Here is a 15,324-nt window from a genome sequence, read left to right as displayed (position 1 = left end):
CTAGTAATCTGGAGCGGTGACCCAAATAAAGACTCAGCCACATTTGTGCAAGTCTTACTGATCTTGCCAAGCATAAAAGGCAGCAGGAGGACCATCTCTACTTTTTAATGACGTGGGTTTTGTTTTTGTTTTGTTTTGTTTTAAAAAAACACACATTCCATTCCAGCATCACTCCTTGAACTGTATTAATGGATCTGTAAAATGTAACTGGGATGGTTTAATTAACACTCAGTGTCTGCCCACTTAAAAGACTTAGGAAAACAAAGCCATTTTAACAGTAACCTGCTACTTTCGAGCCAGCTCAGAATGTGATGCAGGCAGGATATTATAATTGTGCCGAGGAAGTCTCTTGTAATGATTGCTTTACAGTGGTACCTCGGTTTATGAACTTAATCTGTTCCAGAAGTCCGTTCTTAAACCAAAACCTTTCTTAAACCAAGGCGCGCTTTCCCTAATGAGGCCTCCAGCTGCCAGTGCCCTTCCATCATTTTGATTCCGTTCTTAGACCGAGGTAAAGTTCTCAAACCGGGACACTATTTCTGGTTTTGCGGAGTTTGTAAACTGAATTGTTCTTAAACCGGACTGTTCTTAAACCGAGGTACCACTGTGTTTGGTTATTCCTTGCTCACGATGCATGCATTGTCATTCTCATTCACCTTGAGCAGAATATGTGGTTCTTTCCCCCTCACACATCTTAAGCAACATGGGCTAAGCTTTGGCAAGCATTATGGGCTAAGCTTTGGCACCTTTGAGACAGCCCATTTTTATGAGCACAGGGAAGGGAGCTTCAGTAAAAAAAGGGTTACCATGGGTTGGGTCATCCTAGGTATGGAATATTAATAGTGCAATCCCTATGCAAGTCTTCCCAGATGGTGGCCCAGAGACTGATACTGATGGATTGGGGTAATAAAGATATGATACCCTTTAATCATTCGATTGACAGTATGACAGCACTCAAAATTTATGAATGGACTGCTTACAGATGCAGACCTTGTTTGGATAAATATGATAACATTTGGAATGAGTGTATACAGAATATACAGAATGTTTAAACTACAGAATGTAGCAGGCTACTAAGATCTACATAAGTATTAGGAAAATAAAACTATCAATTTATATGGGAATATATTGCATTTTTGTGTATATATTTTTCTTATAAACATTTTTGTTTTTTTTCCCTCTCACATTTCCTTCTTTTTTTCTGTATCACTTTATTTCTTTATAATTGTATTTTTTTCATCATCATCATCATCATCATCATCATATATTCCCATAAGTAAATTGCTGCCAAGTTCAGTGGGTCTTACTCTCAAAGAAGTCATATAGCATTACAGTCTAATCTTACAAAGAAGCATATTGCTGCATTCCTTGTGTGTTGAGAGTGGATGTGTCTTAAGGCAAAGGGTAGAAAGTCGCCTTTCAGTTTCATGTCTCCTGGGAATTAGTTAAAGATCCACTCCCTTTTACGCTTACACACCCTGACCAGGCCACAGGGATTATGCTCTTCCAGGCATCATCCCACTGTGCTGCAGTATGGGTCAGAATACTATAGACATTAGGATAGGGCTGATCTTATGTGATTTCTTCAGAGAATGCTACCCAACCTGCCTGCTTGCTGCATAGGATAATGTGGATGGTTGGGTGTAAAGTTAACAAGGGACACTGCTTGAGATGTGTCAAGTTCCCACGCAATATCCCTCTGGCACAGGTAGCTCTGGGTGGGAGTGAACCATAACACTAGTAATGTCATAGGCGTTGTTGTATGTAGATACCTCTGGCACTTGTGTAAGAAGCACAACACACACAGCAGTCAGGTTCTTAGTTGATGAGCCATCAAGAAGCACCATCTCTTTTCCCAGTGCTAAATGTTAGTTTCTCCACCTTCTAAGACGGAGGTTAGCAAGGTTTACCTCACCTGGGCCAGTTCACACCAGCAGAGATCCCTTCGTAGGCCAGATCGCGTGCATGCCTGTGATTTTTGGCATCTGCGTTTGCACAGATGTGATTTTCGACATCTGTGCATGTGCAGACATGATTTTCGGTGCCGTGGAAGCGAGTCCCTGCTCCACGCCTTGCTGGTTTAGCGCAGTGTGCGGGGACGTGCTGAGTGGGCAGCTTGGTTTGGGGCGGTTTGTGGGCCAGTTAAATGACCCCCTTGGGCTGCTTGTGGCTCATTGTCCTTAGGTTGCCGACCCCTGTTCTAAGACACCTATAGCCCCTGCAGAAAATGAGTTGCAATTGCGCATTGCTTGAGTGGATTGTCTTGAAAGGTTCTGCGACTCAAAAGAAACGGAAGCAGAAGAGCTGAAGTGCTCATCATCTTCCGGTCTACTGAATGACCCAGCTGTAATGTAGTTCTTTGACATTCCTTAAGACAAGCCTGCTGGCTTCTCTTGGTTCCTGCAAACTCTTGTTCTTTTTACAAGTGATTATTGTGGGTTTTCTACACTTAGCATTAAAAGCAGAAATAAAACCTGGCAGCCTAATGTTATATCAATGATGCAATAATGGTGTGTGATTGTTATGTGTGCATAAAGAAAATTGCAGCTGAATAATGTGCAGCTAATAAGAGGTTTGGAAGTCTAAAAAGGCAACTGGTTTCAAATTTACTAAGGTGGCTTTGCTGTGCTTTACTGGCATTAGCAGATTTCTCTGAAACACTACAGCATCATTTTTGTTTGAAGGAGAGGATGATGTACCCAGGTGACAATGTGTGCAGGATGCGAATTTCTGCTTTATAAATTTGATATTTGCTTGCCTTTCATATTGTCTCAGCTTGGCTACATTTACAATTTAGCTTCTACAGTGACATCTGGTGGTAGTTCAGAAATTCCTTAAATAGCAGTTCTTCAAGGATTGTTTAAACTAGACATTGAGACAGGGGAATTGAATTTGCGTGGGTCAGGACTGGAAACGAACATGGCCGATTTATATAAGGCTCCCCAATTACGAAGTAGATAAAATTCCACTCTGGAGTTTAACTTGGCTCATAATGAGCTCACCTTGATGCCAGCTGTCTCTAGCCTTGCTTGCTATTGGTTTCCCTGCATTTCCAAACTAGCTTTGTGGTAGTATGAACCTGATGTCAAAGCACAGCTCTCAGAGGAGCCATCTTAGTGACTACAACTCCCAGCATTACTGGCGGTATTGAAGGCTTCTGTGTAGGTAGTGCAAGTGTTCATTTTGTCACTGAAAACTCTACACATTTAAACATAGGTCCTCTGCTGACCTCAGCAGTTCTTGCTACCAGTTTTCCTTCTCCTTTCCTCACAAGGCAAAGTTTGGAAAAGAAGAGAAACTTAGTATAGTGGAGGGCTGATGTGAAGCATTCAGTACTGGACTATTTGTTTTTTCCTCGTTACATGCTTTGGGAATTTTATGCAAATTGAAAAGTGGGCATTAATGTCCTAAATTTGACAAATACTGTACTTTCAGATAACTACCTTCCATCCATCCAAAATAGTTTGGAGAGTTCCATAGCTGCAGATCTCTCTGTCCTGTTATCGTTCTGTCCACATTGTGGTTCCCTACCTAAGCCACAACGGTGATGAAATCATGCCATATTGCCAGGTTTCTTTAAAAATGGGCATGCCAAAGGCTAGTTTAATTTTTTAAGCCTCTCCATGACAAACCAGCAGGCCCCAAATACTTCATGTAACACATTTATGTCATGGTGCAGGCAGGGCCTGATACAAAAAATAAGTAGTTTAATGCCTTTACAGCCATTGCTTTTAGCACTGGGATGCTACAAGGGGGAAAGGACCAGAACTCAAGTTTGTGTGTGCTCCCATCTTTTCCTTCAGGGAAAAGGTGACAAGTGCATTGAGTGACAGGTAACATCTGAACAGGCCTTGTACCTAATACTGATTCTTACCTTTCATGCTTCTATACTTTATGGTCTACAATCATTGGCTAACTTTCCCCTTACAATTCATTTGTAATCACTAACTGGCTTTTCTTGAGTTTTGTGCCATATATAAAAGTAGAATGCTTCATTTTGGTCTATACAAAATAGCAAGGCTGTGGAAACCATTATGCTTTTCGTTTGTGACTTGTGGCAAATACTTTTTTAAAAAAAGATGCCACATTTGATAAAATCAATCATGTCGATATGATACTCAATGCTGTTTCTTTTCCTCTCTTTCCTATGCAGGTACAATAGCCACTGTTGATTTCCTTGACCGTGAGACTACTTCCCATTACTGGCTTACTGTTTATGCAACAGACAGGGGTGTTGTGCCTCTGTCTTCCTTCGTTGAAATCTATATAGAAGTTGGGGATGTCAACGACAATGCTCCGCAGACGACTCAGCCTGTTTATTACCCAGAAGTCATGGAAAATTCACCTAAGGATATGTCAGTCATTCAGATTGAGGCATTTGATGCAGACTCAGGGTCCAATGACAAGCTGACCTACAAGATTACCAGTGGAAATCCACAGGGATTCTTCTTCATTAATCCAAAAACTGGTAAGTGAATACCATTCTTGACATTTGCAGCTATGAACTGATTCTACATTTTAAAAATAGAAAAGGAAAGACATGATTGGGAAAAAGAGAGGAACATCTCTGATTCTGAATTCTGATTTGTACTTGTGCAGGACTCCATGAATAGGATTGTTGATTCAGAGGTGATCTACACACTAATCTGAATTGCCGTCATTTCAGAATGCAATGGAGAATCCCGTTTGAATGCTTTGTGCACAAAATCTTTCTGCAGATTAGAAATTAAGGTTTAGGCTTTTCTCCCTGGTATCCTGATGTTTCATGGGTTAGGAAGTCCTCTTTTTCAATGTGGTGCACAAACATGTGATCCTTCAGTTGTATGAATTAGTAATTCCAGGAAGTTTCTACTGCATAGCTTTACTGAACTACTAGCCTTCAGTGGTAGAGAGAAAACACTTGGGATTTTCCTACCTGATGAATTATATCTGAAAATATAACAGGTTGGAAGTAGGAAAGGGGATGCAACGAAGTAACAGGAACTGTGCAAATATTTATTGGACTTTTTGATAAATATAGGAAGATGAGTATTTTGATACATAAGCAATACATGTACTAGGCACCTGGAGTGTCAGCAAAAGATAATCATTTGAGAGAAGGGGGATGTTTTGGAGAACCAATTGGATACTGGTTAGACTGTCAATATTATACTGTATGTGGAAATCAATGGTATAAGTGGGGATGAAGGTTTAAGCTTTGTGTAGCTTCTTGACCTAGTTTGTGTAGGATTAGTCCTGTGTTGAGTTATCCTCTGGGATGATCTCATGGGTCACTTTTACCAAAAGAATGCCGTATCTTTGGAGGCATGAGAAACTTTTACTTTGCATTCTCTTTATTTGTTGGGTATACTTTTGACATGTTTTAGTTAAATTTTAACTCCGTTGTCTTGACTCCACCAATGTGTGCTCAGTGGACGAATAAATTCCCAGCCACCAGAGAAAATAAAGTGGTGAGGAGCTTAGAGGATCCCTCCACTCTAATCCTGGAATTAATTTAAAAATCAAATCACATAAAATCAAAATTCTACCTCTTGCAGGGCTTGGCTAAGATTGAGCATGTTTGCTCTCTCGGTTAAAGCAACAGGAACTATTGGGGAAATCCACCCAAGTAAGAGATATTCACAAGAGTCCCCTTAATATCTTGGTGGAATAAACTTTGGCCCAAACATAACCCAGAGGTTATGGGGACAAACTCCATTTTGAATCTAGCACAGAGACAGAGCCAAGAGTGGTTGGGACATATTTCCTCCCCCTCCCTCCCTTTCCCCCCCTCTCTGTTGTCCCCCTTCCCCATTTTTTCTTTCCAACATCATGAAAATAGCCTGAGGGCTGCAGGTTCCCCACTCTTTATTTTGTGAGTAGTTTACAAATAAGAAATGCAACATTCCGTTATTGTTCCACCTATCTTAGCATTGTATGAGACGTGGATGGTGTTGTGGGTTAAACCACAGAGCCTAGGACTTGCTGATCAGAAAGTTGGCGGCTCGAATCCCCGCAACGGGATGAGCTCCCGTTGCTCAGTCCCTGCTCCTGCCAACCTAGCAGTTTGAAAGCATGAAGTGCTAGTAGATAATTAGGTACTGCTCTGGTGGGAAGGTAAATGGCGTTTCCGTGCACTGCTCTGGTTTGCCAGAAGCGGCTTAGTCATGCTGGCCACATGACCCGGAAGTTGTACGCTGGCTCCCTCAGCCAGTAAAGCGAGATGAGCGCCGCAACTCCAGAGTTGGCCATGACTGGACCTAATGGTCAGGGGTCCCTTTACTTTTTATCTTAACATTTGGGTTAATCTTTTGGAATAATATTGAAATGGATTGCAAAGAAATCTTGGATATTTCATCATCTTAACTGTGTGTTTCTGGTCTTACTTGTTCTGCAAGCTTCCATCAAGAACTGCTGAAGTGCCTTGCATGTGAAGTTTGCATTGAAATGAAAATTACGCAGGGCCAGAGACTGGCAATCCATGTTGAAATTTCCAACCAGCAACTTGCAGTTCTATGACTAGTCTATACCTACTTCAAGATGTACAATTTCATTAATAGAGACCTACATTTTTCCTTTCCTGGATCTAATACTGTCAGTGGGAATACGACCATGGGAGTAGAGGATGAGGAGAAAATCAAGCCGAGATTAACTGAAAAACTGGTGGTCATTCAATCTTGAGAGTAGCTAGCTTTTTGACTATTTCATAGTTTTGATCCTTGTATCCATCTGTCTAAAGGGGTGATTTATTCCATTCATTAGCTTTTCAGACAGTTTCATTCACCTCTCCGCCCTTCTTCATTTGAGCAATGGATTAAGGCTAAATATGCTACGAATGTTGTGTCTTAGATCTTTCTGTGTATATAATTTTTTCTGTTTCCTTTTGTTGATACGTATCTGAAAGCCCCCCCCCCCCCGGCACCTATATGCCATTTTCTTTCAGATCAATGGCATTTTCTCCAAAATTCTTGAGCCATGAATACCTTAAATGTTTGCTAGTTTTCTGCACTAAATTATTTGGGTCACCTCCTACCTTTAGATGTTGCTTAGCAAGAGTAACAAGAATATAAGCATTTCATTCAAAAAACCCCCAAACCCAGCAAGTGTTCATCAATGTTCTTTTGTAACTCTGATATTTCAGTTACTGCTTTGATGAAAAAACAATTCAAAGCCAAATACAGATATAAAGTAAAATAATAGATGAACAAAACCACAAGATCCCCTGCTTTCATATGCACACAAACGTAGACTTCAATGAGTTGTAAACAGGAATCATGTGGTATATATAGAGCACAGCGTTTCAGAATTCAAATATTGATCAACATCCATTGCCCACCCAAGAAGACTGAGTGCTGATTGGGCTGTTTTTGTGGTTCTCTCTATGTAGGGTCCCCCCCCCCCAATAAAAAATTGTACTTCTGCAAACATTAGGGTGGATCGTGCTATTTTTGCTACAGAAACAATGGTGTTCAGTGCCTGAACATGTGAAATAGAGGGGAAGACAAAATTCAGACTGAATTTAAGGGTTGGGAAGAAGCTTAAGTAAGCTTTACTTAAGTAAGTTTAAGTAAAATGTTGCATTTTAAATATTTCTTGCTCAGTATTGCAGAAAAACCTCTGTTGTTTCAGTTCTTTCTGAATATGTTCTGTTTCCCAGTAGCTGTCGGTATTCATAAAGTTGTGTGTGCAGGTCTCTCTCTCTCTCTCTTGGGGGGGGGGGAGAGTTCATTTTATTTTGAACCAATTCCATCTTTCTGTCTCCTTGCACTTTGAAGAAGGAAAGCATTCAACTTTTATTTAATTGTTAAGCATGAAAGCACCACATGAAATTGGAAGACAATGGCTGCGGTTTAAGCCGCCCCAGTGCTAATGGCTCAGCCATGTGAGGCACTTGAATTCAAGTAGAGAGAAGGAGAGGCTTGTTAATTACCTGGGGACTTACAACCATTAAATTGCAACTCCCAAACAAAAAAGGGTTGATTGATTCTCCATGGATCTGTTTTAAATGCAGATATGTTAGCCCAGCACTACTGAAAGGTTCCTGGTTTGAAGCTTGAGGTCCTGGTGTTAAAAGATGCTGAGAGAGGATATTTTGAAGTGAAACATGTGCTACCCAGCCTTGCTGGTAGCAGCTGTATAGCAGCTAGATGCTCTATGAAAGGTGTGTTGTTAACAGTGACAGCACACATGAATTAGTTAACATCTGTTAAACAGGCACATGGACAGAAAACATCTACTCATGTCCAGGCTTGCTATTATTAACATGTTAGCCTATGTTTACTACATAGTGATGATTTCTATGTGCCATGTTAGTGTGAATGGGGTACTGGTTACTGACAATGGCTTCCTTCATGGGCTATTGGTTATAAGACTATTCATCAGTATGGTTTCTCCCAGGGCTGTTTTTCTAGATAGGGGTGCTGGAACTCACCACGATCACCTCAGTTGTTCTCTAATAGTAGAAATGGCTCCCATCTGAGAGATGCCAGAACTGAGTTCCATCGGGTTCCAGCTGAAAAAAAGCCTTGCTCTCCGGGCTACTCAGGACTTTATTTTATCTGAAAAATTGAAAGATGTATTTGCTAGATTAGTGTGCCTCATTTCTTATGTTTACAAACTTTTAAAGAATTCTTTTGACTAGGCTTCATTTACAGATATAAAAACGGGGCCAACAAAGTCTTTGTGGATACATTTCTGCTTGACTCATGCAGGGATCTGAATTTTGAGACCTTTTATACTTTTTGTGTCTGCTCTGTTTCAAAAACATAGTTTCATAGTTACTATTTGTGTTTATTAGTCACTTTATTCATAAAAAAATGCCTCACAAAATAAAGTCCTATTTGTATCTTGTCCCATTTATCTGTCTCTCCTTAATAAAAAATAGCTTTCCTGTTCTCTTTATTATTTGAGCAATGCTATCAAAAGCATGCTCAGCATCCTAGTGAACTCAGCATATTGATGGAGACTTCCATAAAGTTTAAACAAAGGAATTAATTTGTTGTTAACAAGGGCAGAGGAATCTCACTACAAGGTTTACTGGTGTCTATTAATCCTCAAAGCACTGTGAACTCATAAAATGCGGAGAGCCAACGCCAGATAGTCTGCCTTACGTCTCCTATCATCTTACAACTTTCCTGACCCTTCAAGGGAACTGTGGTGGAAGATCTGAAGATTGAGTAAAATGAAATCGGAAATGGGTGCAGCTGTAAACAACCTCCAAAGACTTCCTATTTCCACTTTGTGTGGAAATAAATGACCTGTAATTGCACAATAGCCTGTCATGGAGGATGCCTCCCTTGTTTAACTGCTTGAGGTTTTATATTTCCTGCATCAGGTTTAAGTCACATACTACATTAGCAGGAAAACACAAATTTCCATTCATTTGCTATGTTCAGTTCCTTTTGTCTTAGAAATAAATAAAAATTCTCCTCCAGGAGAAAATCATTTCTATAATTGTGTAATAAGTGTTGTTTTCTAGTTCAGTAAAGACGATTATCCAACCATACAGATTATGGATCCCAGTTGTTACATATCAGTTTATGTCTAGAGACGGTAATGAAAATGTTGTGAACTGTTATGTAGCGATCATATGTCCTTAAGCAATATTTGATAGCAGAGTTGTAAAGAGATGGTAGTGTCATTGTAAACACAGATGAAAGGTGATTTTTTAAAAAAGAAAAAAAAATCGCTAATACAGGAACAAGAGTAAAAAACATCTTCCAGACTTCCAAAATGCATAATTCTGTCCCATATATATTCTTGTACACAATGACGACTTTTATTAAGAGCTCAGCATGTTTTTGAACTGTTGGATAGGCAGCATAATTTGTGCAAGCTGCATTAGATTGTTTATGGAATTTGAAAGTTTTAGACTTTTAGCCTGATGAAGGAACCTGCACTAAAAGCATGTTCCACTTTCGTTTGGTTTTCTGCACACACAGAAAGAACAGAACTAAATGCAGAGTATACTTTTGAGTTCAAAGTGGCTCAAGGCATGCAAAGTTTGCACTTTCCCCTGAACATGATTTAAAGTTAAGTTCAGTGGAGCAGTTATACCAAGGCACAAAATAATTCCCGCAAGGCCTACATGGGTCACAAATTTATCCTTTTTTATGTAGTTGGGATTGGGAGTTTTGTTGGAGAAGCTTCAGACAAATATGCAAAGTATGAAAAGCGGGCACCTGATATCTCTACTAAATAGCAAGTTCAGAACTTAGATCTGAAGGTGAAGAATGCCTTGCTGAAGCTTTGCAGGGTCTGTGTCTGGTCATTTCTGAGATGGAAAACTACCTAGGTGTCACTGCCTTGAGTTCTGCTGTGGAAGAAAGGTGGAGTATATGTGTAATACATAATCACTTTTTTTTTAAGGCTGTAATAAGCTAATTCTTAAGGTTGGCTCCATGTTCTGTACATATGGGGACAGCAGGGGATGCAGTCATGTCCATCACTGCTCCTCCAGCTCCCAGTGTGTGGGGAGTTGTAAGCTGTGATGACAGTGACCAGGGAGTGCAGGAAGAATGCCCACTTAGGAGTGAAGCAGCTGACCCCTGAGCAAAGACTAGGCCTCAACAGAGGGTGGGACTCTTGCCAATGGTTTCTTGCCAAGTCACAAGAAAGGAGATTCCAACTCAGCATCAGGAAAAACTTTCTGACAATAAAAGCAGTTTGACAGTGGAACAGACTCCCTCGGAAGATGGTGGCCTCTCCTTCATTGGAGGTTTTTAAGCAGAGGTTGGATGGCCATCTGTCATGGATGCTCTAGTTGAGATTCCTGCATTTCTAGATGATCCTGGGTATCCCTTCCAACTCTTACGATTCTGTCACTACAGACGTCCTTTACAAACATGCACATGTAGCATAGCTGTCAACTTACAGATTTGAAAATAAGGGACCAGCAGCCTCGAAAATAAGGGATCAGCAGCCCAAATAAGGGATTTTCCGGGCACAGGTATGTTCGACTTCTGAGCCCTCTCCGAGCAAAGGCAGAAAGCCCAGCCAGCCAAACGAAGCCTCAAGTGGTGGTTCCCACAGCGCAGCAATCCGGCAAAGGGGATGCAGCAAGGAAAACCACCGTCACCTTTCCTCTGGGAAGCACTGAGCAAAGGCGAGTCCCCAGGCAATGTGGCCGATTTGATCGGCCTAAGGCATGCAAGCTCCACCCCCCCAGTCGTTCTTAGACTCCTTATTGGGTGAGCAACGCAGCCAAGCAACACAGTTGGAGCCTCCCTCCTCCCTGGCCGGCAGGGAGGGAGGGAGGGAGGGGAGATGCTTCCTTTGAAACCCAGGAAATTTAAGGGACATCATCAATAAGGGACAGCAGCGGGACACGGTGCTGGGATAAGGGAGTTTCCCGCCAAATAAGGGATGGTTGACAGCTATGACATGTAGTTGTCTCTGATTAGAAGAGCATCGGTTTGCTGTGCCAGTATGAACGTAGGTCCAGTGGTAGACTGTGAAGAGGCATGGAGTTTACTCTTTAATATTTTGTTAATGTTCCTTGGATTAGGAGTGGCCATTTCAAGAGACAACCAGGGATATATCTACTTGTAGGGGCTGGTATATGGATCTCCTTCAGTGGATAAGTCAAGGAAGTGTGAGTGTGTGATCAGAGAAGAGAGCTGGAAACAAATTCCGTCTTCGCTCCTTACCATCATCTGTTTCGTCCATGTCATTTTGTTATTTGCAGAAGGGCAGCACAATTTCCCCACTTTAATCTTGCACTCTGCTGCCGTGCTTCAAATTTGAAGAAATACTCCTTTTTCACTTTTATGGGTTTTCAGTCTTCTTACATGTTCCCTTTTGCCCCACTGAGAAGTAAACAAGGGAGTCCAGTACAGTATCGTTTTTCAAACCCACTGCCATCCTAAGCCATTTGAGACCAGTTTTTCAAACAAACAGTACAAAAAGCTTCTAAAGTCAATGAAAGAAAGCCATCTAGAAAAGCTTTCTCACTCAGCCCTCTAGAAGCATTTTGTTCAAATATTAGCCTTTCCAATCATTCAAACTCGTAGTCTGGTGAATCTGATGTCAAACAATGAAACCATCAAAACAGGTAAAAAAAGCTCTCATACTACATGGTGATATATATATCTTTCTGCTTTCCTGCTCCTATCCCATGTTTACCTTAAACAAAATGGAGTAATAGAATAGAATACAATACTGCATTTAAAATATAAGGTTGTACTTTTTAAAAACAACACCCCCACCCCCACATTATACAGTCCTGAAACAGTCATACCAATACTGTTCTGTGCAGTTTTGAAGGCAGCGCTCAAGTGGGATAATTAGAGATATGGGTTGAATTATCTCTTTTGTGATGTAATTAATTGCAAAGAATCCACACCCTTCTGCACTACACCTGACAGGGCAGGTGGGGATAGGTGAGGGTGGGTCTTAGTTGAAATATTATTTGCAGACACAGCTGACCATCTCTTCAGTGGTGCCAACAAAGCCTCTTTCAAAGGGTATGGTGAGATAGTGCTTTGAGAGGGGGCTCCTTAATACATTTTCAGAAGCCCTTCTCACAGTACTGTTTTCTGCACCACTTGGAATGGAGCTTTGGAAGATCCAATGGTCAGCCAATTGCCATATCTTCAGAAGTCCACTTCAAAGCGCTGTGCTGATTGACTGGCAGGGGGCTTGTTAGATTTGACCCATAGGGGGGTTCTTCATGTTGTTATTAATATAAGCAGAGGGCCTTCTCGATAGTGGCACCCGCCTTGTGGAATGCCCTCCCACCAGATGTCAAAGAGAACAACAACTACCTGACTTTTAGAAGACATCTGAATGCAGCCCTGTTTAGGGGAGCTTTTAATGTTTGATGGACTACTGTATTTTAATATTTTGTTGGAAGCCGCCCAGAGTGGCTGGGGAAACCCAGCCAGATGGGCAGGGTATTATTATTATTATTATTATTATTATTATTATTATTATTATTTATTAATTTGCCACCCATCTGACTGGGTTGCCCCAGCCACTCTGGGGTGGCTCCCAACAAAAATAGTAAAAGCACAATACAACATCACATGCTAAAAACTTCCCTGAACAGGGCTGCCTTCAGATGTCTTTTAAAAATCACATCTGTTTGACATCTGCTGGGAGGGCATACCACAGGACGGGCACAACCACCAAAAGGGCCCTCTGCCTCAATTCCTGTAACCTCACCTCTCGCAGTGGCTAAAAGTTTCCCGACTCTCTGCTTTAATAAATATAAAGGTGCTTAATTCTCCTCTACCAGAAGAGGACTTGATTTCTTTGTCAATTATGTCACAAGAATGGATCTCTGAAAAGCAGGGTCTAAGCTTACACACTAAAATGATAATTTAAGGCACTTGCATTATTTGGCAGCCTGACTGTACAAGCCAAATGCGCCAGTAAATAGGTGTTACACTAGTTAGAAATGCTGTGCTGGCAAGATATTACAGCTCGAGGCATTGGACCAGTGCTCAAATAGCTGACAGAGGACATTGCTCTGAAACCTCAATATTTTGAAACTACTGGGGTGCAGTCACCATGTGCAACAAATCTTGCAGCAAAACTGGGTCAAAGAGTGCCCCACAACTGCAGACCTTTAGCAATAATGCCATCCCATTCGAAACAAACAACAATTCTATTCTTTGATTTGAATTCTTCCTGACCAGTGGCAACTCTAATGTCCTGGTTAGGTTCAGGTCTGTTGACCCATATCCACTCCATTGATCTTAGTACCAACAGCCTCCATGGACTCAGATGAAAAGGAGAGAGAGAAAGAGAGAGAGCTGGGTGTCATCAGCATACTGATGGCACCAAGCCCCTAATCCCCAGATGATCCTGTTATTTTTAGTAGTTGTTAAAATGTATGGTTGCAGCTTGGAATTATATTGTAGGGCAGCAGAAGATTATGATCAGAAATGTGCGTATTTGATGCTAAAAAGCTAAGAATTGGGACATATTTAAACAGACTTAAATGGATTGTTAACTTGTGGTTGATCTCTGAATGGCTTTTGCCTGTTACTTGGTTGCTGGCATGTTCTGGAAAGCATAGAACTGTGGTGTATGCTGGCGGGAGAAAGAGTAGAGGCTTAATAAGGAGTTTAATGAGTCTTTACAGGAGATAATGGGATTTACATGCTCAAAAGTTTGGGATTACTTCTGAATTTAATCCCTGCCAGTCTCTAAGCGGACACGTTTATCTTGGTTTATATTGCTTGGATGCAAGTAAATCTGAAGGTAACAATCCATAAGCAAACAAATAAATAAAAACCAGGCCAATCTAGTATGTATAAAAATAAGAGTGTGTTTGATTGTTCTGCAGTTTGAAACAACGGTTCAAAACATAATGTGCCCCTTTATGTTAATTTTTTTTTTTTGGTGCTGCCACCACATGAGACAGATTCCTTGTGGCAGATGTATTATATGGCCCTGAGGCATACCTTGGAAGCAGGCAGATAGATAGATAGATAGATAGATAGATAGATAGATAGATAGATAGATGCTAGATGATAGATAGATGATAGATAGATAGATGATAGATAGATAGATAGATAGATAGATAGATAGATAGATGATAGATAGACAGATGATAGATAGATAGATAGATAGATAGATAGATAGATAGATAGATGATAGATAGATAGATGATAGATAGATAGATAGATAGATTGATAGATAGATTCTGAATGAGTGAGGTTTGCTTGAGGAAACCTGTGCTGAGAGCAATATATTTTACTGCTTACTGATTGTAAGATGGAGGCAGATTTAGCACAGAATTTTTCTTCCGCAGTGCTGCAAACCTCCTTTCACGACAGAGCAATCAGGAAAGCCTACCGATAAATCAAATGCTACTTCCAGCCCATCTGTCTTGAACCCTCCCTGTCTGATCGCTCCATACTGCTGCTTCTCCCACATCCAGGTGAGGGAACTTAATAAAGTGCCCTGCAGCTCAGTTCCTGAGATGGAAGAGCACAACCTGATCACAACTCAGGCACCTGGCAGTGGTCCACTTTATTAACTCTCCCCAGCTAGAGGATGAGGAGGAAGCAATAGTGAGGTGGAAAGAGAGGCTGTCTGGTGAGCAGGGAGCTGCAGGAATGATGAGCTTATAGGGGGATAAAAGGATCTTTCAGCATGCTCACCTGATAATACAACTGGGAAGGTTTGCCATGTTGTGAATGGGTGTGAGCCCTCTTTTTATATTTTTATTATACCTGTCTTCAGCTGCAATCAAATCTGTGTGTGATTTAAGAGTACTACTTCAGCATTCCAGTAAACTATAAGGATACATGGCTTTTGGACTGAAATATAAAGATATGAGAGGCCAATTCTTCTTACCGCCTTAGAATGCCTACATTTACCTTCCTAGTCTCT

At 41.0% G+C, this 15,324-nt stretch overlaps 1 protein-coding gene across 7 annotated transcripts in view; it reads left to right on the top strand.

Moving 5' to 3' along the window:
- The window catches only part of FAT1 (FAT atypical cadherin 1), a 115,074-nt gene that overhangs the window by 38,197 nt on the left and 61,553 nt on the right, over positions 1-15,324 (top strand). For all 7 annotated transcript variants that reach the window (XR_014515333.1, XM_083457757.1, XM_083457756.1 and 4 more), the window contains exon 3: positions 4,154-4,468. Coding sequence is in view for 6 of the 7 variants with exons in the window: in XM_083457757.1 (XP_083313883.1) it covers positions 4,154-4,468 (315 nt within the window). In the remaining variant the exon portion in view is untranslated. The remainder of the gene's footprint in view (positions 1-4,153; positions 4,469-15,324) is intronic.

Source organism: Podarcis tiliguerta (genome assembly GCF_965153285.1).
Source record: "Podarcis tiliguerta genome assembly, chromosome: 9".
Lineage (NCBI taxonomy): Eukaryota > Metazoa > Chordata > Lepidosauria > Squamata > Lacertidae > Podarcis > Podarcis tiliguerta.
This window is presented reverse-complemented; position numbering and strand designations above follow the sequence as displayed.